At 43.6% G+C, this 26,392-nt stretch overlaps 1 protein-coding gene across 3 annotated transcripts in view; it reads left to right on the top strand.

The window, feature by feature from the left end:
• Positions 1-26,392, top strand: part of Slc12a1 (solute carrier family 12 member 1) — a 94,327-nt gene continuing 67,935 nt past the window's right edge. Inside the window, exons 1-10 of one of the 3 annotated variants that reach the window (XM_032902328.1) lie at positions 1-22; positions 1,100-1,700; positions 7,327-7,458; positions 8,291-8,366; positions 13,577-13,672; positions 17,005-17,144; positions 18,096-18,206; positions 18,613-18,724; positions 21,330-21,457; positions 22,673-22,757. In XM_032902328.1, the coding sequence (XP_032758219.1) occupies positions 1,293-1,700; positions 7,327-7,458; positions 8,291-8,366; positions 13,577-13,672; positions 17,005-17,144; positions 18,096-18,206; positions 18,613-18,724; positions 21,330-21,457; positions 22,673-22,757 (1,288 nt within the window). In that variant the 5' untranslated portion in view covers positions 1-22; positions 1,100-1,292. Of the gene's footprint in view, positions 23-71; positions 134-1,099; positions 1,701-7,326; positions 7,459-8,290; positions 8,367-13,576; positions 13,673-14,131; positions 14,228-17,004; positions 17,145-18,095; positions 18,207-18,612; positions 18,725-21,329; positions 21,458-22,672; positions 22,758-26,392 lie in introns of those variants that run through there. The other 2 variants (XM_032902330.1, XM_032902329.1) reach the window with 2 other exon arrangements.

Below are 26,392 nucleotides of genomic sequence, written 5' to 3' on the forward strand. Positions count from 1 at the left end.
CAGAAGGCGGCTGAATGGGAGGGTAAGTGTCTGGGCTGGGCAGAAACCTCACTTCATATCCTGTCAAAACGCAGACTGAAGACACCAGGGGCTATGAGATGTTCTAAGAAGCTAAGAGACATGGGTTGCACTGGTAATTTCACCAGGAAAGATTATTTAAGAGTTTAAATTATGTGTATTTGTTTGTTGGTTTGTTTTATTCAAAGAATTGCCTAAAATTGCTGTGCAAGGGCCAGGGTTTTGTTAGTATTGCTCTCATTTTCTAGTTTTCTTTGAGGGAAAAAAATCAAATTTTCAGGAATCTCCAAAGAAATATTACTCCAAAGACAGTATTCAAGGTTAGCACACACTTTAGAATTGTGAAAATTATCGGGTGGTTTATTGAACTCATAAAACATTGCATTAAAAGGAGTCAGTCGGAAATAAGCCTTCACTGAGAGCTATGATTTATTCTTGTATCCCAAACACTCATTTTCTAAGGTTTCCATATTTGTGTGTTTATGAAAAAGCACAAACATGTGAGCAAGTGGGATGTTTCAGAGGCTACTGGAGACTTAAAATCCACAGAGCGTCATCCTGAGAGACCTAGTTTTTGTGTTTTTGTTTGTTTGAATTTCATATTCTAAAACGTAACTTTTTACGGATTACACAGGTGAAAGTTCTTCTGGGTCAGATTTATCTTTGGTGATGTGTGGATTTTTATAACTAGCAGAATAGACTTTACGAAGGTTTTGTGTATCAGACAGCGGATAATGCTCTCAATGTAAAATGCTTTGCAAGGCCGGCCCTGAGACTCTCTGCGACCTCTTCTTTGGTCCTCGATTGTAACACGCTTTCTGAATGTCCCAGCGACTTCCAAGCAAACATGACCAACAGTCACATGCTAGTGACTTCGTTGGAATTTCTGTTTGCAGAACCCAGTCCCCTGTTATGTGTTAGGGTTTCCTTGCTCAGGTAGCAAGGGTTCCCCGGACCAGAAACTTTTAGTGAAACGAACTTAAAATTGTACATCTTACGAAGGAAAACTATACCCCAAGCCACAGCCCTTCTTAAATAGGTTTGCATTGCCTGGAACAAATGTAAGTTTCTTTCTTAATAGCAGCTTTGGGAATCATTCTGAAGATTACATGGGAGACCACACATCAACATTACATCAGGAATCCAGCTATCAGGTCGTCTAGAACCAAAGCCAAGTGCTCGGTATTGTAACCGTACGATTCTCTATTTTGAAGCAGAAGTAGGTTAAAACACCAACCACTGTAAAATAGGTAGTTCAAAGTAGATTTTGGAAGATGTCAGTCAACATCCCTTCCAACTCAGTGCCCAGTGGTGCCAGTCGTTTCCAAGTCCATGTTATAAATGAGGGCCATGGCAGTGGTGCAGCCGTGAGTGACAGCACGGACCCCCCACATTATGAAGAGACCTCTTTCGGGGATGAAGCCCAAAACAGACTGAAAATCAGCTTTAGGCCTGGGAATCAGGAGTGCTATGAAAATTTTCTTCAAACTGGAGAGACTGCCAAAACAGACACCACGTTTCACGCCTACGACTCTCACACAAACACATATTACCTACAAACCTTTGGCCACAACACCATGGACGCCGTCCCCAAGATTGAGTACTACCGCAACACCGGCAGTGTGAGCGGGCCCAAGGTCAACCGGCCGAGCCTGCAGGAGATCCACGAGCAGCTAGCTAAGGTAAGCATCCTTCGGTGCCATTCCCTCGGGGTAAAAACACTGCGCAAGCAGTGGTCAAACGAAGAGGGCTGGTCCACGCCATCTAGTCTCCTTATGCAGCTGTCTCTGGTTCCCAAGAAAAAGAAACTGTACAGATGCTTTGTAAATGTTTACTGACTTGGGAAAGAAGTGCAGACTGAACTCGGGAAGTTGGGCAATGTATCCTATGGTGTTTGCGGTAAGGATACTCAAGTCCCACGGGGCTGACTGTGCCGCACTGAATCGTAAGCTGCCTCCACTTTAGTGTTAAAGACTCTACAGCAATCCTTAAACAAACCACTGTGCTTTCACAGTTCATATTGTGGGAGGCTTGCCTGTGGTCCAGCCATGGCGTGGCCTTAAGACTCAGCTACTCTGGAAGCTGAGGCAGAGTTATAACTCGTTTTTCTATTTTAAAAAGAAAGACCTGAATTGCGTAAGATTCAACCCTCGTGTCCCTCTCTTCATACCTTTGCCTGAGGCTCCTGACTCTACAATTTAAGCCCAGAAGCACAGAAGTGGCCAAACTTCCTATTTAAAGAACGCAAAAAGGGTTCCAAACTCTCTGAAAGACTAATCCATACTCATTATTAGTCAGATTTCGTCTGTGACTTCCTTGGAGATACACTGACAGACCTTATCCTCCTGCCTTTCTGAGAGTTTGTAACAAATAATACTCTTTTTTTGTGTGTCTTAGTGTGTGGTGCTAGCACGTGTGTCTATTCGCATGTGCTTGTACACAGGTGTGTAGAGGTTGGTGTTGAGCAGAGTCCTCAGTTCTTCACCTTATGCACCGAGGCAGGCTCTCTCACCTGAACCCCAAGCTTGACGACTCAGTTAGTGTCGCTTACCGCTTCCTCCGGAGATTTCCCGTCTCCACTTCCTCAGTACTGAAAGCACAGGTGGGACACCATATCAGCCTACTTTTTGTGAGAGCAGGAGATGCAAACTCTGGCCTCCATACTTACGAGCAAATGCTCTACCCACTGAGCCATCTCCCCAGCCCTGAATATCGCTTGGTGGAACATGGCTGCTCTCTGGGAAGATAATTGAATATCAGTTCCAAACGTTTATTTACTCACGGCCAAGCTTTCAGGAGAATAAAGAATGCACAGTTTATTCATTTATCCATTCTGGTTCTTAAAACGTTAGAATGCAGGCTGTGGTAGCTCAGACCGTTAATCCCAGCGCTCCTGAGGAGGCTGGGGATCTCAGAGTTTGAGGTAAGCCCGGTCTACAGAGTGAGTTCCTGAACAGACAGCTACAGAGCCACTCTGTAGAGAGTTTGGGGTGGGGGTGGTAAAACAAACTTAAACAGTCTCCCATCGCCCCAACCGGGCTCAGGGCAGGTTCTCTCAGGAATGATTCTGGTAAAGGCACCGGCTGGCTCTTCCTTTCATTTCTTCTCACCTTCTTTCCAGAGGAAAAACATTTCCATAATTGACTCCCTAAGCTGCAGGGGCCCAACTCTCTGCTAGGACTTCCAGAGGAAGAGCCCATGCGCTCCCTCTGCTCTTATATCCTCACCCCACAAACTTCCTCTTCTGTCCAATGGGCTGCATCAGTGTCGGGGTGCTCAGTGTCGGGGTGCTCACCTCAGACTTTGAGACATTTGGTGCTTTAATCAAAAGAAAGAAACGGCATCATGGCTATCAGCTTCCATGGAGGGTTTGGTTTTTTTGTATTTTGTTTGTTTGTTTGTTTTTTGGGGGTTTTTTTGAAGTTAATTTGAAACTGACAAACTGCTTGTCAGTTTCTTTCTCTAAATAAAGGGAAGGAAAGGAAACTGGTAGGGACAGGAAGAGGGGACAGGAATGAAACAGTGGACAGGACATGACTGTTCTAAGTTCTGGAAGGGGCGGAAAGAGAAGTTAAATATCACAAAGAGCTTCCTATAATCTGAAGAAGGAAAAAGAACCAAAAATGTCCAGAAAAAAAGAGGTGAAATTCTACCCCACCAAGTCTTGTACACTACACTTAACTTGTAAAGCTGCCCCCTTCATTAAAAGTAATAAAAGATTTAAATGTTCATTCATCCAGTCCCACAATTTACAATGAAGAAAAATAATACTTTAGCCTTCATTGAGAAGAAACTGGAAGCAGGGCCTAGTAGTTGAGGTCAGCAAATCCCAGTTAACCCCAGACGTGATTTCCAAGTCAGAAAATTATGACAAGGGTTGTCCTAATGGGTAAGATGGGGGTAGAGAAGTAAAAGTTCAGGGTTCAGAAGGAGGTCAGGATCTAGCTAGAGCTAGAGCTCAGAATTAAAGCTTGGATTTAAAACAAAATAAAGCAAACAATCGAAAAAGCTTAGTGACGCTGTACTTGCCCAGAATGTGTAAAACTATAGGTTCAGTCCCCAGCACCATTAAGGCAAAGGGTTGGAGTTGAGGGGAAGGCATGGTGTTCTTAGGACGTTCTAGAGAGAAAGGTGCTTCGTTTGCAGGTTTTAAATCCCTGCTTTAAGAAGCTCTTTACACTGGGGAAGCCATCTCCGAAGCAAGGGTGTTTCCAGTGTACATCTGAATGGCCACGCAGTCAGGGTCCTAGCTGCCTTGGACATGGCACACTGGAAGCTGCTTGGGATGCCTTAACATTTTTTTTTTTTTGAGTGGACAAAAGACTAAGGCATTGATGTTTTGTGCTCTGCTCTTTTCGCCTAGGCTTGACCTTGCCGCTCTCTCCCTATCAAACAATGCACGGTGATTACCTGGCATCTGATAAGGACTAATCTTTCAATTCTACTTCATAAAAAGAATTCTGCTTTCAGTTCCCCTTAGATTTTTATTTATTTTTATTTATTTTAGACTTAGATTGCATGCGATTGAAGCTGCACTGCTTTTCTTTTCTTTTTTTCTTTCTTTCTTTTTCTTTTTTTTCTTTCTTTTTTTTTTGTATTGGAAGAGGAAAATCTCGTACCAACTAGTCTTCCTTTTTCTTTAAATACATTTTATTTTCTCTCCTCTGAATCTGTAATACACAAATAGAAATCTTGGTGAATGGATGATTGTTCTATAGGATTAAAAACACATCTATGAGAGATTAAGGGTCATCATTTATGGAGCGCAAAGAAGCAAAAGCAGCTACAGGAAGGATGAAATCCCAGAACTTTCCATCTGTGCGACATTAATGGCATCCAGATGTCTGTGAACCCCCTAGGCAGAGCTTAGCAACCTTCAGGTCCCCACAAACCCCGACTCAAGTTGCACTCAATATTTGGATGAAACATTGAATTTGCTATTGTTCTGGTGTACAAAGGAAGCATTTATCCAAAAGTAAAACAAAGATTTGTTTTACCACATAAAAGGTGATTCTGCCTTGAACTACTCCCAGGTAATACTAAAAAAAGAAAAAGAAAAATCTTGGATGTGTTCTTATTTCTACTTTCTGAGAAAGCAAAAGTAGATTGCTGTAGGACATGCCCGGGATTAATTTCATGAAAAATGAGATCCCATGTGTAGTTTCTAAGGTACAGAACCTTTCTGCTCCTATATATTACAGTCAGCCAAGAAAAATGGCAGCAACTCTTGTAAATTTACTATTAAACATTAGTCACAAAAGGAAAGATAGTCACAAAAATTCAAGGTTGTTGGCCTGAACATAAATATACTTAAAACTTCAAAATGCTAGCAAGTTCCATATATCTATGAAAAGAGCTGTCAGTCCTGCACTGACTCTGCTTTTGGATAATTTAGAAACTCATTGTTGTGCTAATTTCTGTGTGTGGTGGTTTCTGTGTCCTGAACTCAGACAATGTTCTCTTGGTTCCCTGAAGTCCAAGTGATGGATTGAAAAACCATAAAACTGATCAGAAATGGTGTCCATTAAGAAAAAAAATTTCATCTAATGGAAAACTTTAAATATGCAATTTATTCTTTATACGACTTTATAGGTTTTTGACATTATTAATGTTCTTATTCTCCAAATCTAAGGGTCAGAGTCACCATTGGGGTTCATCAGAGAGCACAGCAATCTCCCAGACCAAACCCTCACAGGCTTTATCGGAAGCATAGGTTTCATTTCCAAATCCATGTCTAAAAGGGCAAGTGGCTAAGGCTTTCTCATGTGACCCCAGCCACAGGAATGGTGATTAACTAGAATACTGGTAATCATAAAGGTAGACTTTCCAACTAAGTTGAAGAAATGAGTTCTCTAACCAGACAATTCCTTCACTTATATTAACACATCTGTAATTTTCATACTTTTGAAGACTGCGATTTTAGTCATGGGAAGGAAAAGCTGCCCTGGGACATGGCCCCATGTGGAAAGCACTTGAAGCATTGCCTGGTGTGGGTGTGCAGGGCTGAGTCCAGCTGGCAAGAGAGAGGTAGAAGCAGGAGATGCTCTGAGGCCAGTCAGCCTGCGGTACACACAGAACAACAAAGAAGCCCTGTGTCAACCAAGATAGAAGGCACGGACCAATACCACAAGCACATGCACATATGCACATACATCATACCCAACACAAACTCATGCATCATACATATTCATACACCTGTTCTCAGACATACAAAAGCATGCACATATGTGCGTACATCATATTCACATGACTCAAATGCACACATCGTATATACTCATACACCTGCATTCATACACACAAACACACACACATGTGCATACACATCATACATAATACAAAGGCAAACACCATATAACTCATTCACACACATCAGAAATACAGACAGACAGACAGACAGACAGACACACACACACACAGCACTCACGATTGAAAGTAAAATCTGCAGATGACTGCTAGCTGCTTTATGCTTCTAGAATGTATTGAAAGAAAAAGACTTAGGTGTGAAAAGCACCTAATGCTCTCATCAGAGACTGACTGTACTGTATAAGCCTGTGTTGAGGTCTCCCATGCATGACCCCTAGTACTGACCACTGCAAATGAAGCCAGTCTAAGCCAAGATGTGCACTCAATGGAAAATGTACATCGGCTTTTAAATTTTTAGTATGAAAATACTTCCATCAAACCTTCCTGGTACTTTATGCTGACTGTAAGTCTGAATGGTAATATTTTGTACAGACTCAACCGAGTAAAGTATAATCTAAAATCCCTTGTGATTCCAGCCCCTACTACCAAGTGAGGGACCATGAATGGTAACATGTCTTTACATTTCAGATATCAGTAACACAATTTCCTATAAGAATTTAAAAATCTGATTATCTCTATCTAAGCCTAGGCTATTTCACCTGAAGATTTTTCTCTTTCCTCACAGCTTGTCTCCCTTGACTCCATTGTCTTGTTTATCTTTGTGCATTTTAAATTCATTTAAATCCGACCACTTTTGTGTTGTTAGCAGCAGGATGGCCTGGGTTCTGTCTACCATCCTTCAGCCTTAGCCATGGCTGGAAATAACTCACAAAGGGAAGCCATTAGCTCCCAGGGTAAGATACACTAACAACGAAATTATTTGCTTATTTGCTGAGGTTAGAAATACTTTTTTCCCAGAGTTTTATGGCCGTGGCCATTGTTTTGATTTGGCTTTGAAAGTTTTAAGAAACAGTTTGCTGATCCACTACTATCCTCTCTCTCTCTCTCTCTCTCTCTCTCTCTCTCTCTCTCTCTCTCTCCCTCTCTCTCTCTCTCTCTCTGCAGAATGTGGCTGTGGCCCCTGGTTCAGCTGACAGGGTTGCTAATGGAGACGGGATGCCTGGAGATGAGCAGGCAGAAAACAAGGAAGAAGACATGACTGGTGTTGTGAAGTTTGGATGGGTGAAAGGTGTGCTGGTGAGCAAAGTCCTGTGTTCACACTGAGAGCATGTCCTAGGACCCTGTTCACACTGAGGTCTACCCCCTGGGATCCTGTTCACCCTGAGAGCCATCTCCTACAATCCTGTTCACACTGAGTTCTACCCCTTAGGATCCTGTTCACACTGAGATCCACCCCCTAGGATCCTGTTCACACTGAGATCCACCCCCTAGGATTCTGTTCACACTGAAAGCCACACATGCCCTAAGATTCAGTTCACACTAAGAGTCATGCATGCCCTAGGATCCTGTTCACATTGAGATCCATCCCTTAGGATCCTGTTCATACTGAGGTCCGTCTCCTAGGATCCTTTTCACATTGAGATCCATCCCTTAGGATCCTGTTCATACTGAGGTCCGTCTCCTAGGATCCTGTTCACATTGAGGTCAAACCCCTAGGATCTGATTCACACTGAGATCCACCCCCTAGAATCCTGTTCGCACTGAAAGTCATGCATGCCCTAAGATTCAGTTCACACTAAGAGTCATGCATGCCCTAGGGTCCTGTTCACACTGAGAGCCATCCCCTAGGATCCTGTTCATACTGAGATCCATCCCCTAGGATCCTGTTCACATTGAGATCCATCCCTTAGGATCCTGTTCACACTGAGGTCCACCCCCTAGGATCCTGTTCACACTGAGGTCCATCCCCTAGGATCCTGTTCACACTGAGGTCCACCCCCTAGGATCCTGTTCACACTGAGAGTCATCGCCTAGGTGTCCCACAGGGCCAGCCAGCCCTGGACACCAGGGTTCCTGTGAAGGTTGGGCTTGGTCTGGGATGGCTCTCAACGCTCACTTTCATCCGCAGGTGAGGTGCATGCTGAACATCTGGGGAGTCATGCTCTTCATTCGCCTCTCCTGGATTGTAGGAGAAGCAGGAATTGGTGAGTCATTTCCCCTCCTAAACAATTTTTATGTAAATTGCAAGCTTAATAAACAACTTGGTTTTCCTTCAATGCTGCAGAAGATGAAGGTCAGAGAAGTCATTTACACTTGAGCGCCTTTTTTTGCCCCTGACAATGTCAGGGAGGAGAAGTGGGGGCACTAACTCCTATAAGACTGGAATTTTCCAGTTTCCCCAGTAAGTGAATAGTCAGGTGAATAGTTCTAGCTTTCCGTAGAGTTTCAAGCATATGAGTAAATAAAGTGTATTCATTTCAAGTAACTACGGTCACACGTTGGGACATACGGATATTTGTATTTCATTTGCCTCAGACTATTCTGCTTATAAAGACTGGCAACACTTCACTAAGCGAAAAGGACCAGTGGGAAACTGGTAAAGATATATATACAAATATATATGTGTGGCCTGATCAATAATGTGCTGCGTTATCGAACATTTTACACAGAAAATAACTGTGTTGCTGTCACATACAAGCAGCAAAAAGCAAATTCTCAAAATTTTCCTAACTATAAGCGTAAAACAAGAGTCGAAATGACCCGAGTCATTGTAAATGAAGACTTACAATGTTGGTAACCAAATCTTTTTGTCTGGATAGAAAAAAACGTGGTATTATCCCAGGAGTGATGACTTAATGCTTTTCAATTACATTCCAACGAAAACATTCTGTTGTACAGATTGTTTTTTTATTAAAAACGTAAGGCTTATTTAGAAAAGTTACTTGAATTCACCAAGTTTCCTAATTGACTGTGATGAAAATTAACAGTGTTATGTTGTATATGTGTAAAAACATTTGGATTGAGTTTTGAGGACAGACTCAGGGAATATTGATAGGGAGAAGCCGGAAGCTCAGCCGTGTCTTCATATGCTGCTCAGGAAGACATCTCAATTCGTGTATGAAAAGTACCTGGTGTTATCCACCTCCTTCAGCATGCCCTTTGAACCATCAGCTGACAACTGGAGCAGGAAGGCTCCGCTCTAACAGGGAGCACTGAGCCAGCCTCGTCGGTTGTTTTGTTTTTGTTTTTGTTTTTTTCTCGCTCCATGTTTCTTGTTCAGCAGCTGCTATGTTCCTGACAAAAAGGCTGCTTGCTGGTTTGATGATGCGTAGCAAATGAATGCCTACAGCCGCAGGGTCCAAAATAAGTGTATGCCGTTCCATGGAAAAGCCGCAGCTTAATATTGCCAGGGCTTTGCTCCAGGGCTTCATGCAAAATTAGGTTTTTAAGGGCAGTTTAGTAACTTATTGAGATCATCAAGATGCAGTTCTTTGTGTGGGGGTGTGAGCACAGACAGCCGACGGCAAGAGTAATCCTTTCTAATGTATGTATTCAGCACCCATATGTTTGGGCAGCAATCTGAACTGTAATCAGATCTTACTCTACTCTTCACAGCCAAACCCAGTTTTACATTTATTACCAAGGTATAAAGGATCCTCTCTTTGCTAAGCAATTTGCTTCCGACATTAGCGTATCTAAACGAAATCGTTTCGTTTGTGTAGTCGAATCGTGCATAGAAGTCAGTGGAGTTCGCACTAACCTGATGGTGTGTGTTAGGCTGACTGGAGCTGTTGGTGTTGTTCCTTCTCCTGTTCTTTTAACTTTCAGAACAGATTATAGTGAGTAGCCAAAATATCTTATCAACTCGCATAGTTAAGACCTAAAGCTAACTGGGTTAAGTCAACATTTGGTCCCATTTGTGTTTATGCAGTGCTGGTTTTCTCATGCATTTTGTTGACTTCCCCACTCAGTGTTGCAGCATTCCTTTCTAGTGTTTGGATAGAATTTATATCCTCTTTCAGGTCCTGGATCATTTTTGCCAAACTTTTGAAATCTTCATCTGGCATTTTCCCAATGTCAGCATCTTTGAGTTCAAGAGTTTTGAATAACTCTTCTTGGGAGGGAGCCTTCTTATTGTGCTTCCTACCCTTTAATCTTTGGTACCATTTGATGAGGCAGCTTCTGTCATACACAGACACACACACACACACACACACACACACACACACACACACAATACAGACAACCACACACATACTTTGCCAGGGAAATGTCCAATGGACACTGTGTCCAGCTTACTTCTCTCTATATTGAAGAAGAAAAAACACAAATACAAGTATGTTCTTCTTGCTTTAGGCATAGTTTAGGGACAGAGGAAACGATATATTTTCAAGCCTGTACCTAGGAGATAAAGCAGGTGGAATCTGGTGACAGTAATTACAGCCCACAGGCAGCCATTGTGAGACTCTGAGCCTGGGCTGCCCAATTCCTAAACACATGTGGTAGCCTGAGCTACGAATGCTGTCCAGTTGTTCCTCTCTGCTGGACACCTTGCTGAGGCAGTGTCATCTCCAGTTAACCTAAGCATTACGCAAGGAAGCTGGGTGTGAAATGAGTCTGTGACCCAAAGCAAGTCACTCACACTCTTCAAGTTTTACTTCGCAGCTGACACTCAGGAAAATGACTTAATTCTCCCCCAATCAAGTATGTGAAGATATAGCTAAAATACCTTGCCAAATGGGCAGATACAAGTTGAGATGGACTAACGCTGAGCTACTCATCTTGCTGGCGGGTGAGCAAGAGTTATCCAAGAGTGGAATAGAAGGCTGCAGAAGCCCAGGATTCACTGTCAAAGCTCTGAGCCTAGCAAATGTGGGCGTTTTAAATAGACCTCTCCAGTGCTTCCTGCAGCGGGCCATGCAAGGGCCACGTCTTGAGGAACCAACACACTGAAAACTCTTTCAACCCCGGTCTTTTTGTTCTGTTTATTTAATTGTGAGAGATAGGCAAGCTTCTCACTGGTTTCTGGTAGAAAGTGGTGGTCAAACCACTTACAGACATGTACGCAGCACAGTAGGGCAAGGCAGGGATCGCTCAGGAGACAATGATCGGGAACTAATGGAGTTAGCCTGGGAGTAATGTCATACGATGCAAGCTTGTGGGCCCACACAGTGTCTAGAGTGTGCCAAACATTCATTCTCCAAATACTGAAAAGCAAAATGATGTATAGCAGCTGGGAATAACTTACATTTCGTGGCGCCAGCACCTGAGGCCACTCAAGAGAAGAGAAGTGATGCTTCAGTGTTGCTGGAACCCAAAACACTCAGTATAACTATTTCTCACAACCCTTTCTAAGGGTCTGTGGTAGGGGTGTGGTGAAGTAGGACGGGGTTCTTTATGTGTTCACACACATAAAACAGCACAGAGTAAAACACTCTGAGCAGAGCTGCTAAACTCCCCACAATCGTCTCCTTGGATTCTGCATCAGCTTCTTTGGAGAGGCTGATATGGGGGACAGGGGATAAGTTTCCTTCCGTCCATCTTGGGCTCATGGCCTACAGTCTCATGCATTAGACTGTCAGATTAACTAGAAAACACGTTTATTAATGTATTGTATAAAACATGGGGAGGACTCCATGGCAGGTGGCAATTCAAAGGAGCGGTTAAAACACTTGAATGCCATCTTAACCAAAGGACAATGGAACTGCAGAGAAGAGACCAGACAAAGAGAAGGGACTTTGTCCACCTTTCTAGGGTGGACAAGAGTAGGTAGGAAAATAAGTAGAGAAATTTGCTAGAAGAAAAGAACTGGTCAGGAAGTCTTGCTGGATTCCCATGAAACCTTCTACAGGCTGACAAGGGTTCGCACTTGCCTCTGTGGGTGAGTGTCAGTTCCTCCAGATAATGGAAGCATGAACACATTCACGCATGCATGTCCCCACCTGGGCACAGAGGAAAGCTGAGAGATTTTCTTGTGTCTGCTCTGCCTATGCTCACTGTATAGCTTAAAAAACAAATCCTTACACCATGGTGATATATTCTAGCATGTTATATGCCTGCCTAAACACACACATACACACACACACACACACACACACACACACACACACACACACCTGCTGTTTGTTTCTTGAAACTAAAGATTTTGGATTTTATCATAATCGCTGCCCTTCTGAACCACAGTGTCCTCCAGAGTGGCTTTTTTTTCACCCCGCTGTGTTTGTGCCTTGCATCTCTACCAAAGCTAAACGTGCAGAAGGCTTTTAATAAACATTTATGAGCACGGTGGGTATGCTGACAGAGTAACCCTCGTGAGTATTACCCTTCGTGCGTCATGACAGTGACTTCGCACCTCTCCTCTTCAATTTAACTCTCCTTTGGGTGTCAGAAAATAAGTAAATTCTGACGTCACACAGCAAATAAGTGAACGTAGTTAAATTTGGGTCTGTCTGACTTACCCAGCGACCTAATGAACAGTTTGCTAATGAAGACATTTACCTGAAAAGCTAGTAAAGCCTTCATTTGCACTCACAGCTGGAGGCTGTGTAGAACCTCATCAAAGACCAGGTTCACCTATATTTTGCCCGAATGAAATTGTTCACTGGGGGCAACACAGCTCTGCACCTTCCAGAGATCTTGAATCTCTTAGTACCTGAATGGCGGGTCCGTGGGCAGCTTGCTAAATTCAAATGCAGTCTTTCAACGACTACGTAGGTGTGTTTGCATTTATGTAAATGACCCAATGAGCTGTTCCACCATTTAATCGCACTTATTTCTCCTCTCTCAACTGAGGTCTCGGTGTGATTATCATCGGCTTAGCCGTGACAGTGACAGCCATCACAGGTCTATCCACCTCTGCTATCGCCACAAATGGATATGTCAGAGGAGGTAATTAAAGTTGTAAGCCAGATCTTCACGTGTAAGGTAAAGGCATCGCAAGCTCTAATAGCTCGCCACTGACCTTTCTGGGGTGTTTTCAAAGGTAAAGCAAGTTGGTTCCTTTCCTCCCACCAGGCAAAGGGGCGCAAGACAAATGAAGAAGGATTTAACCTTTGTCAAATCCCTACCTTTCTCGATCAGGTTCCTCTCAAGCAAGAGAGAAGGTCAGATGTCATGTTTCCCCTTTCCCAGCCACGGTATTTTCCCTCCCAGGACACCAACAGAAGTCGGCTTCTCCTTTCCAGGGCTGCACTGTAGACTGAGCTGACCTCAGACGCCACCCTTCATCATAACGAGTGCCTCTTGGACCTGATCTTCATGCCAGGCACAGCAACTCTACCTTTGAACAAAGAAACCCCCCTGGGCCTAAAGCATGGGCCTGAAAAGTTCAATTAGAGGCAGCAGAACTTGCAGGAGTAGGGGGTCCGAGGAAGAAGAGTGAAATGTAATACCTTCTGTCTTTCATTGCTAACAGGTCTTGGAGTCCTTATAATTCTTCTTTCCACCATGGTAACCTCTATCACTGGGTTGTCAACTTCTGCAATAGCAACAAACGGGTTTGTTCGTGGAGGTAAACTCTCTAAGATATCTAATATCCGCGGCACATGCTCTGGGTAGGCAAAAGTTTTCTGTATACTTTCTTACTGATGGGCACAGGAAGTGAGGAGATGTGAATTCGGAGAGCAGCCACGGTGAGTGTAGTTCAAGTCGACCCAGGCCACGGCTAACGAATCCCGGCACATTACAGGTCCTGCTCCAGTGACGTGTGGCGTTCTTGGGGACAGTTCTTATTTTTCCAGGGCAGTCTGGACACTTCTTGCTGGCGTTTATCAGGAATCGACTCCTCAGAGTGGCTACAGTTTTAAAGTGCAGTGCGTTTCAGGTGCCTCCCACATTGTCGTGGAACGGGGACCAGTTAGAACATTTCAGGTTTCTGCAGGGAGACTGACCTTCTATGACCGCCGCATCATGAAGTAACGGTGATTTCTCTACCTACTGGAGCCAAACGCCTCTGTTGGGGGTTTTGCAGGTCTGGGAGTCATCATCATTGGCCTGAGCGTGGTAGTGACAACACTCACAGGTATCTCTATGTCTGCTATTTGCACAAACGGAGTGGTGAGAGGAGGTAAGCCAAGGGACTTACTTGTCATTATCTACTGTGGTTGCATATCCTGTCTAGAGGGGTTTAATAACTAAACGTGGAGATTTCTTGTTGCTAACTGGACTTGGAACAAAACAAAATAAAGCAAACTTAAATAAGAGGGTACAATTCTTAATTAAAAGCGAAAAGACCAGGAGAAAGGGCCCCTTTTATCCATTTCCTGTGAGGAGTCCCACTGGGTTCTCAGTACCTGGGTGAGCCACACTGGTTCCCTCCTAGGCCCCCTTAGCCTGAGTGCTCCCCAATGTCCCATTATATGGTGATTCCCATAGAGCCAACACTCTTGCACCCAGCCTTCAGGTCCTCCCTGAACAGTCCGCTTCCATGAGAACCATCATCATCAACAACAAACAAACAAACAAACAAACAAACAATTACTGTCACGTTTCCAGGCAGGCCTGAGTAGAAAACAAAGTAGGTGAAATCTGTCCCTGCTCTAGTTGCTCTCACCATGCTCATGGGGATGCCACTGATCTTTGCCTTGTCTGTTTCATCCACGCTCCCTCTGCTTAGGGTTTGATGGTGGTGGTGGATGTGTTTTGTTTTGTTTTATTTTGTTTTGTTTTGTTTTGTTTTTCTTTTCTTTTTTTTCGGAGCTGGGGACCGAACCCAGGGCCTTGCACTTGCTAGGCAAGCGCTCTACCACTGGGCTAAATCCCCAACCCCGTGTTTTGGTTTTTATGATTTATTTTTGTCTTTGATTACGTGTGTGGGTGGGTGGTATATATGTGGGGGGATGTTGTGTATATGTGATTTGTGTCTGTGTGTGTGTGTAGTGTGTGTGTTTGTGTGTGTCTGTGGTGTGTATATGTGATGTATGTATATGGTGTGTCTATGTGTGGTGTGTATGTTTCTTTGTGGTGTGTGTGTGTGTGGTATATGTCTGTGGTGTATATGTGATGTGTGTATGTGATATGTCTGTGTGTGGTGTGTATGTTTCTCTGTGGTGTGTGTGTGGTGTGTATGTCTGTGTGTGGTATGTGTTTCTTTGTGTGTTTGTGTATGTTTGTGTGTGTTTGTGTGTGTGTGGTGTGTATGTCTGTGTGTGGTGTGTGTTTCTTTGTGGTGTGTGTTTGTGTGTGTGTGTGTTTGTGTGTGTGTGTGTGTGTGTATGTGTGGTGCTAGAAGAGGCCAGAAGATAGACTAGAGTTATAGATAGCTGTGAGCTACTTAACCTAGGTGCTAAGACCTCAGGTCCTCTGTAAAAACAACACATACCCTAGCCACTGAGCCATCTCTTTCTTGTGGTTTTGGTGTTGTGAGAGAATGTCTTACTCTTCGGGACCAGACTGGCCTTCCATCCATGACAATCTGCTTGCCTTAGCCTTCCAGATTCTTTGATTGCAGACATGAATACCACCTCTGCCCCACCCTTCCCACCACTACCACTTCAGGGCCTTCTAAACATCATCCTATCCACAAGACGCCTTTTCTCTCAACCTATATTTTATTAATTGATTTTAAAAAGGTGTATCTTATTTTATGTAGATGAGTATTATGCCTGAACCCATGTATGTGCACCATGTGTGTGCCTGGTGCCCGAGGTAGTCAGAAGAGGGAACCAGACCCTCTGGAACTGGCATAGCATATAGCTATGAGCCACCACATGGGTGCTGGGAATTGAACCTGGATTCTCTGCAAGAGCAACAAGGGCTTCTAATTGTTAAGTCAACTCTTCAGCCCCTATCTGTCTCAGGTAATGTCCAGACAGTTTGCTGAGTAAAGTTAACTTTTAAAATCTCATGTGGATTTGCTCTACCGGATAATATGTTCCATTCTGAGAACTGCTGTGCACGGGAACACAGTGTTCCTCTGTACATGGTGGCTCTGTTCTGAGTTTGTTGACTCTGCAGACCCCATGACTAACTCCACCTAAGAAGTCACTGTGGTGTTCATGTCCCTCATCCAGCCTGTCTGCCAATTACTTCATCTACCTGTGAGGTGCTACTGTCCGGTTCTCATGTCACAGGACTGGGTGACCACAGACAAAGCTATTCTTTCGTGGTCAAGAAAGAGCAAGCCCCACTCCCCCAGGTTTTCTCTCTATTCCTCATTCTTATTGTGAGAATTCATGTTTCATTAGGGCTAAAACCAGAAAACAAGGGTGGGAAACACACACCCCAAAACCGATGCTCACTTTACTGACTAGCTATCAGAAAAGTTCATGCAACACAACGGAAGTTAGAAGAGAAAAAGATCAATTACCTTGTTCTTTGGGGTCAGGGTTTTATGTAACCCAGCCCAACTTCAAATGTACAGTGGCTGAGGTTACTCTTGCCTACCCAGTCCCCGTACCCATCACCTCCCAAGAGCTGAGGTAACAAGCTGAGCTTGTGCCACAGCCCCAGAATGAAACAAGTTCTGCCATTTTGTTTTCTACCCTGGCCTGTCAGTTTCCAAAAACTTCGAATCTAAATTTTTATTTGTTACTTTAATAATTTGGATACTCTGGTGATTTTTTTTAAAGACAACACATTTGGGTAAAGACTACTGTTATTATTTATAAATTTAAATTAGGATTCTAACTGGTAAGTCTTGATAAGTTGAACTGTATTGGCACATAGTTTGCAGACTATTTACAGAGCTCAAGGCAGAGCTAGCTACAAAGTCCTATGATGACATAGGACTTCTAAAATTACTAGAACTCCATAATACTCCTATTGGGATGACTACAGTTGGAATTTAGAGACTGGAGATCTTGGCGTCCTGCCCCAGCTGACACAAGTGCTCTCTCATCACAGGTGGAGCCTACTACCTGATTTCCCGGAGCTTAGGGCCTGAGTTCGGTGGGTCAATAGGCTTGATTTTTGCTTTCGCCAATGCAGTGGCTGTCGCTATGTATGTGGTGGGGTTCGCGGAGACTGTGGTAGACCTTCTTAAGGTAATTAAAACTTTTCTTTGTACCCACAAACCAAACACACGACCTCATACGATCTGGCTTTGAGTTCAGTTCGTACCCTACCATCTGGGAGATTTAAACCTGTTTCCTATGCAGTTTATTTTCTAAAGTTGAAAGATGAGCTAATATTACTACTGCTTTGTGCATTTCACAAGAGCTCACTCAGTACTGATCGGGTAAAAAGGATGTAGAGTTGTGAAAATACAAAGCTTCAGGTAGAAGGCAGGCCTTCTTTCCTGTAGCCACACCACTGTTGCTCACAAGGTTCCCAAAGGGGAAGAAGGTTTGAACATGAGAACAGCTCAGTGTTCAAAACTAGGCCTTTCTTAGCTAGGAATCCCACCCACCCAGATGCTTTGGGAAGAAGCTCTGTGAACGCATGTAGTGTGGCAACTCCCCACCTTCCTGTCATGCCAATCAAAGTCCGGCTGAGTTCTGATGTTATAAAGAATCTCTATTGGGAAGTTACATGAATAAGTGGGCTCACTGTGTACTTCTTAAGGTTTGCTCTCTTCAAGAGATGCATTACTGAGTCTGTGTGCTTTGTCCTTAAGTGTGAACAACACTTAGTTTCCAATATTCATATTGTAAGCCACTCATTTTTATTCTTCTAACATTCCTCTTGGCACGTAAAAGTAATTAGCTAAAACACAACACCAAGGGTGTGCACACACATTCTTTTACTTAGTGCTGCAGCAGCTCCCAAAGGAATTTCTAACATCTCTAGCCCTTAGCCTAGCCTATCAAAGGCCTACAGCACAGAGAAAATAAAATTAGAACTCTTTTGACTTCTGGAACGTATGAATATTTCATTGTTTTATTATCCTACGTGGCCCCAGGTATTTGTGTACAGTATCTCTTCTCGTTGAATGTTACAAGACAGACTGAATGCAAAGAACTATCTCTAATCATTCGAGTGATTCCCTCCCCCAGGAGAGTGATTCAATGATGGTGGATCCAACCAATGACATCCGAATAATCGGTTCCATCACGGTGGTGATTCTTCTAGGGATCTCAGTAGCTGGGATGGAGTGGGAAGCTAAGGTGAGCATCTCTAAACAACACCATGACAAGTGCTGGCCAGGCCCTGAGTTACTCACAACAATGAAAGGAACACCATACTCACAAAGAACAGCTCATTGTAACGAAGGGTATAAGTCCACGCTAGGTCGCCATCATTAACACTAAGCATCAAGTCTGGTCAGGACTGCCTTGCTTTACCTTGCTTGCCACTGTTGTGGTGACACAGTCAGCAAGACTGATGAACCTTCATGCTCAACCATTGTTCAGAACAGCAGCACCCCACACTGGAGACCCAGGTTTCACCCTCACTTGCTGAGCAGAGAGGAGGGCAATATATCAAGCTTCACCTGTGCAATGAGAATGCCCAGACTCGAATAGTCAGTATCATTGTTGCTTCTAAGTTGTCCCCTTCCCTGTGGTGTCACAGGCTCAAGTGATTCTCCTGGTCATTCTTCTCATTGCTATCGCAAACTTCTTCATTGGAACTGTCATCCCGTCCAACAACGAGAAGAAATCCAGAGGCTTCTTCAACTACCAAGGTAAGTGTGATCAACCAGTCAGTCACCACTCAGTAAATGTGCCTATACCATTCTGCCCACTATTACCTTTCTCACGCCATCCCCAGCCACCAGAATTCCAGTGTGATCAGGAAGGGACCTAGAACTGGGTTCAGGAGACTGTGTTGGGTTGGGTCTTGACTCTTGATCATCAGCTGAACAGGTATCACATTTCCTGTTTGGTTCTTAGATTTTTCCCACTAAATGAATAATGACGACATCCTGAGGAAAGTTTAAAGTAAGTGTGTAAAGCGTTTAAAGTTTAGAAGTGATTTTGATAAGTCAATCTTTTTCAATTGAAGGTGTTGAAGTCTCTTGTAAATCTTTGAATATTGGGTGGTCACTAGAGGGTTAAATAGTAAGAATAGAAGCTACCTGTAGGGAAGGGAAACCTGGAGCTGGAAACAATGGTCAACCACTGAAGAACACTAATGTTAAATCAAGTCCTCTCGTCTTCCTGGGACTTTGTAGCATCCAACCTTGCTGGACATAACCTGCCAAGAACCACTGTCAAGTTTTCAAGCACTCTGGGTTAGGAGACTGGTGAGAATGCTCAGCCTTTCACAGCAGTTCATACACAACCTCTGTAACTCCAGTTCTACAGGATCTAGCGCCCTCTTCTGGCCTCTGGAGGCATCAGGCAGTCACACAGTATACGTACCCACATACAGGGAAGACGCATCCATTAAAAACAAGTTATGGGTGAATTACTTGTGCCTCTCCTTGTGGTCTCCCCCACAGCATATTTGACTTTTTTCTCCCCTTTTCTGCTTCTCCTGCTTTCTTACTTTCTACCCTAGCTTACTCAAGAGCACACAGCTGAGGTGTGCATCATATACATGTACATAAACATATACATACATGTCACATACATATACATCGTCTACATATGCATCATATACATGTACATAAACATATACATACATGTCACATACATGTATATCATTTGCACCTACATCTTCATATCTTCATTTCATACTCAGTTGTCAGTACCTGTGACTCCTTCGCCATTTTTAAAGCCATGTGGTTCTTTTATTTGCTTTTCTCTGCAGTGGTTATTTGATTTCTTCCAGTTTTGCTGTTCTTCCTTTCCTACCCCCGCCCACTTTGCATCTTCCGATGTTTTCAACTTTCTTTCCCCCTTTTTCTCATCTCTCACTCCTTCCTTTCTCCAGTTTCTTCCTCTTTCTCTCCTTTCTGCCTTTCCTCAAGATTGCTTCCTTTTCATCTAGGGGACTTGGTGACAGCCTCCAGGGATGTTGGTTGCCTCACCACGGTCCTGTTCTCTGAGAACTTGGTAGAAGGACTAAGGTCTGGACTCTGGAAGGAAGAGCTGAGAGAGTGGAAGACTAGGAGCCTGACTGCTGTGCAGCCTCCCTCCCACTCTTCCCTACAGTTTGTGGAAGGTCTAGAAAGGCAGGTTGCTTAAAGATACATGGACCTGAGGATGTGGCTATGAGGGGTAGGTAAGTTTGGGCCGTATATTTGTGAGGGAGCTAACATGCTCCTACAAGAATTATGGTGTTTTGGCATATGTACTCATTTTTATGTATTTTAATATAAATTGTTTTCAGACAATGTACTCTGATTATGGTGTTCCCTCCCACAACTCCTCCCTAGTCCTATCGCTCTCCCCACAGACAGAACTTCATGCCTTCTCTTTCTTTCTCTTTTTAGAAAACAGGGAGATAAACAGACAAACAAAAACAAAATAAAAACAAAAAAAATTAGAGACACATACACACTTACACAGAACAAAATCCAGTGGGGCAGTGGTGGCACTCACCTTTAATCCAAGCCTGCAGGAGGCAGAGGCAGGCAGAGACTAACCTGGTCTACAGAGTTCCAAGACAGCCAAGGTTTCACACAGGAACCCAGCCTCAAAACACAACCAAAGGAAAAACATTAAAACACAAAATTGGAAACCCATAATATTCAACAAAAGAAAGCAAGACCAAAAATAAAAAAGTCCAAACAAAGCAATATGAGATAAAAAGTCTTTAAAAAATAATGTTGAGTTTCTTTCATGTTGGCCACTGTTCCACATGGGGATTCTCGTGGGGGTTTGTATGCCCAGTGAGATTCTGCTGGAGGAGACTAATTTTTCCTTCTGCAAGAATTTCTTACCCTTTTCCATTTCTTTTGTACTCAAGAAGACAAACAAGCATGGTTTCTTTTTTTTTTTAGATTTATTTATTATATATAAGTACACAGTAGCTGTCTTCAGACACACCAGAAGAGGGCATCAGATCCCATTACAGATGTTGTGAGCCACCATGAGGTTGCTGGGATTCAAACTCAGGCCTGTGGAAGAGCAGTCAGTGCTCCCAACCGATGAGCCATCTCTCCAGCCCACCAGCATGGTTTCTAATGACTTTTTCAAAGCTCTGTCTAGATGTCTAAGACTTAAATGTGTACCCACAATGATAGATACCTCAGTATTCACGGAAGAATGACCAACAGTTTCAAGTTGACTCTGCTGCAATTCTCAGGATTGATTTCTCCTTAGAAATACAGAAGTCAAGAGCGTAAGATCCTACTATGTGGAAAACCCAACACAGTGATGTTCCACTCACTTCTATTTCAGCATCCATATTTGCGGAAAACTTCGGGCCAAGCTTCACAGAGGGAGAAGGCTTCTTCTCGGTCTTTGCTATCTTTTTCCCAGCTGCCACTGGGATTCTTGCTGGTGCCAACATCTCTGGAGACCTGGAGGTATGTATGCAGTTTCCTCAGCTCTGAGGTCCTGGTGGTGGAAGTGTGGTTCGAGCATGAGAAGCTGTCCAATTAAATATGACTTAGAACATGACAGGTCCCAGAGACTCCAGAGTGAAGGTTTCTACATGACTTCCTGGTTATTTTTTACATTTTGATTTGTTTATTAAAAATAGAACTACTTTTCTCCTTTTCTTTTTTATTTGAAATAGATTTTTTTCATATGATACATTCTGATTACAGCTTCTCCTCTGCCTACTTCTCCCAATTCCTTCCCACCCCTTCTCCCATTCAGATTTACTCTCTTTCCATCTCTTTTTAGAAGACAATAGGCAATGAGGGATAACAACAAAGTGAAATAAGGTAAAACGAAAACAAACATAGAACAGAATAACCAACCAAACACACACACACACACACACACACACACACACACACACACACACAAAAAAACTCATATAGACACAAAGATATACATGTTCACAGACACAAGAATCCCATGAAAACACAAAACTGGAAGCCATAATATAAACATAAAGGGTTTGTAAGGCAAAAGCAAACAAATAAGACTCCTGACCTAACATCAGAAGACAAAGAACCCGAAGACACCGCCGAGACGGTTTTGGGTCGTCCATCTATGCTGCTCATTAGGCCTATCCTTGAGAGCGGTTTGTTTCCCCAGTGAGACCCCCTTGGAAAAAAACTAATTTCTCATTTGCAAGTGGCTATCAATGGGACTGCTTCTGGGTTAGGAAGGGGGGCATGCGTGCACTTTTCCTTTCAGCTCTACGACCCCATCTAGTACAGACTGGTGTAAGCCCTGTGCATTCATAGGCAGCACCAGGTTTTATATTCCATTGCTCACCCTAAACCAGAGGATCTGAACCTGGGGGTCATGACCCCTTTGGGGGCTGCACATCAGCTATTTACGTTATGATTCATAACAGTAGCAAAATCTCACTTACGACGTAACAATTAGTAACTTTATGGCTGTGGGTTCACCACAACATCAAAGAAGCGTATTAAAGGGCCACAGCATCGGGAAAGTGGAAGCCACTGACAGTCCCCAAAGACGGTCCACTTTGCCCTTTGCTAGATGATTTCTTTCGCCCTTGCCTTAGGGAGCGGAGTTTAACATTTTGAAAACACAGAAACAGCTCCCAGCTCTCTGATCGTCATTCAGTGTATTCTCTCCCCTTCGTGTTCTTCCCACAGGATCCCCAGGACGCCATCCCCAGAGGGACCATGCTAGCCATTTTCATCACCACCGTCGCCTACATAGGCGTGGCTATTTGCGTAGGTGAGAGGAACATCTCTGCTGTCAGAACTGCAAGGAGCCAGTGGTTCTTTGTGTCTGATGGATTTCAGAGGAACCTAAGTAAGGAGAAAGTTTGTTTTTTGAAGGCACCAGCTTTACTTCTTTTCTTAGTACTGAAGGGTTTGTATCTGGGGGAGGGGGAGATGCAATTAGAATGCAGCCTTGTCACCCTTGACGATAGTACTGAGAAAGCTATCACCCCCAACGCTCAGTTCTCTTGCCTTGTGAAGTGAGTGAGAAACCAGGGCAGAGCAAAGTAGGAAAAAAAAAAAAAAAAAAGATCGAACAAAACCCAAACTCAAACATGGCAAAGGAAGTCATGAGCGATGGAGAATTCACAACAATATCGCCAACTTGGAAGTGTCGATGACACCAACTGCCAGGAACTCAGAGCAGCCCCAGCTGTTAGCAGTGTGGGAGCCAGCTCTATGCTCCTGTGTGCAGAGCGTGCACACATGCCTTCTCCTTCTGCTCACGGGCAAGCTTTGTTTCACCTGCTGCCTGAAGCCACGCCTCCTCTGAGGGCCAGGGCATGCTTATGCTGTAGAGGGAAGGAATTTGTTTTCCAACAGGCAGAGAAGAAACCCTCTTCAGTGCATGGGGAGGAATGCGGGCCCAGGTTAGACAACTATGGAAGTCTGGTGGCCATCTGACCAAAGAGTAAACTCCAGTAGTCCTCTGTTTAGTATAAGAAAAATTGGGAGAGTCTGTGTAACTTAAATAGGTTTCTGAAGAAAAAAACAGAAACTGAAAAGCAGAAAGCTTAAATGGCCTCCTATCTTGCTGCATCTTTTGTGAGGAACCTGGTGAGGTGACTCACTGCCCTGTAGCATTCAGAGCTGAGCTACACAGGAAGACATTTTCAGATTCAATGCCTTAGGACATCAACAACTAAAGAATAACACTGAGGCCGCCTGAGGGTAAGTCTTCCAAATGTGGTTTTAGGCAAGCGTGCGTATGCTTAAGGAATAGAAGAGTTGAGGGAATGAGTGGCTACAGAGCTCATCTGAGAGGCTCTTTGAGTTTCAGGTAGCAATTTGTATGTCTGTACTTTGCCAGGCCATGAAGACCTGTCAGAGAATCAATGCTAACAGTGGCTCATGGCCTGGTGTCTGAGGACTTGGGACAGATCTATTATGCAGGTCACAGAATACGTGGTTCCAAAAAGATGGTTGGACATAAAGTGACCAGTACAAAGAGGCAAAATCTAGGTGGATAATTTTTCTTAACAATCAGCAGAAGTTCAACATGTACAGAGAGGGTAGTAGGCCACCTTTCAAGCCTGTGATAAAATGTATCGGGAGTTCCATGATTGACAGAAGAATATATGTAATTCTCATCCCCTAAACTATCTTTTAAATAATTCCTTTTCTATCCAACCATCCATCCATCCATCCATCTATCCATCCATCCACCTACCTATATATCTACCTATCTATCATCTATCTGTGATATATGTGCGTCCACATGTTTGTTTGTTTGCATGTGTGTTTGTGAGTGTAGAGGCATGCATACCAGGAAATTCACGAAGATCAAAGGACTCAGGTAGGTCCTGGCCTTCGCCCTGGATCAAAGCAGGGTCTCTGTTGCCTACTGCTGTGCACACCAGTCTAGGTGACCTGCTGTCTTGCAGAGAATCACTCGCCCCCCCTTCCCATCCCAGCACAGGAGCTCTGTGACACGTACCATGCTCAGCTTTACATGGGTCCTAAGGGTTCAGATCAAGGTGCTCATGTATGTGCGGTGAGCACTTTACTGACTGAACCATGTCTCTAGTGCCTGTTCTAATGAAAAGGCTTACCTAGGATTAGAACCAGCGACCTCTCGCACCATAAGCAAGAAAAGCATACCCTCAGACCAATGAGTCACCTTGGGAGCTCCATGCCAGTGGAGTGAAAAAGCAAAATGAACGTCTTTATTAGTTGGCATTTGGCTTACAAAGAACCTATCGTTTATATAGTTTTTTTTAAAAATCCTTATATATAGTTTACATGTATATCCATATACTTCAATAACTATCAAATACATAATGGCAGAGATTACAGTTAGAAAAACTCACAGGGATAGTAAAGATTTGAAATATACATTGAGTCTCTTCTTTGCTTCATTTCTTTGCTATCTTATTCATATACATTACTGCATTTCTTATTCATATACATTACTGCATTTCTTATTCATATACATTACTGCATTTCTCACCCAGGCCCCATGGCACTTTCTCTACCCCCTCCTCCTCCATTTGCTACACTCCCTCCCCCTCTACTTTCCCATCATGTATATGTGCATGTGTAGGCATATGTCTATGTCTACATCTACATATATGTGTAGGTATGCAAAACACACAGATTCAGATCTAGATTCTCATCTGAAAGAAAACTTGCAATCTCCATCTCGCCAAGTCTGTCTTATTTTGCTTAGCGCATGATGTTTTCTAGTTCCAGCCATATTCTGCCAAGCAACATAATTTTCTTCTTCTTAGGAACACTTGTTGCTCATGAGAAGGACCCAGGTTCAGTTCCCAGAACCTGCATGGTGACTCCCAACCCTCCAGGACTCCATTTTTTTAGGGACTCCAGTGCCTTCTTCTGACCTCTGCAGGGACCAGGCACATACATGGCACACATAAATACATTCGGGCAAAGCATATATACACATAAAAAGAATAAGCAAATCTAAAAAAAAAAAATGCTTTGTTTTTTGATACAATTCTGTTTCTGAGAATCAACCCTGGAGAAACAATTCTAAGAGTTAGAAGGAAAAGTTGATGCATAAAGATACTCATCAGGCAATGCTTATGGTATAAAATGATGGAAGCATTCGAATGTGTGAAATTAATGAAATAGAAAGAAGTCAGATTGTCTCATCATTAATATTAATGGTTACTTAGGGAATATTAATATTTTATCCCAAACATTGCCTTATTAGTTATTTTGTTCGGTTCACCTACAAAGAGCTGGAGGCCATTACAGCACCGCTCCACAGTAGCAAGCCCAGCAGAGCCGCATCTGCGCAGTTAGGCCTGGTGACTGCTGGGTAACGGGACTCAGAAACCACTTCCAAAAGCTCGATGAAGAACAGGCAGCTCCCCCCACCACACCCACACCCACACCCACCCACCACACACACACACACACACACACACACACACACACACACACACACATACACACACACACACACACCCCGGACAAGCCCAAAGCCCTCATTAGCTTGAGTCCCGTACAGCGATGCGTCGGTGTTCAGCTCTTTTCCTCCCGTGTATCGATGCTTCCGTGTTCAGCTCTTTTTCTTTCCTCACTTCATGGATTCCCAACGCTCACTACACAGTCCTGTTTGGGATAAAGTCTAATATTTTGTATTCTATCTTTTACACCAGTGTTCACCTAGGCAGACACCATTCAACCATCTTACCAGGAGATACTATCTTGATTATTAAAGCAATTGAATTACTTAGACATGACTTGAACGAGGAGGACGCCAAAAGACATGCCAACATGGATGGGGGTGGAAAATCTCAAGGCCTCAACCCTACACAAGGAACTCTAGGGAGCTAAGAAACGCTGAGACCAGAAGAAACGGTCCTCCCCAGGGAAGAGCACGCTAATTGGTGGCCCGAT

Source organism: Rattus rattus, chromosome 5 (genome assembly GCF_011064425.1).
Source record: "Rattus rattus isolate New Zealand chromosome 5, Rrattus_CSIRO_v1, whole genome shotgun sequence".
Taxonomy (NCBI): domain Eukaryota; kingdom Metazoa; phylum Chordata; class Mammalia; order Rodentia; family Muridae; genus Rattus; species Rattus rattus.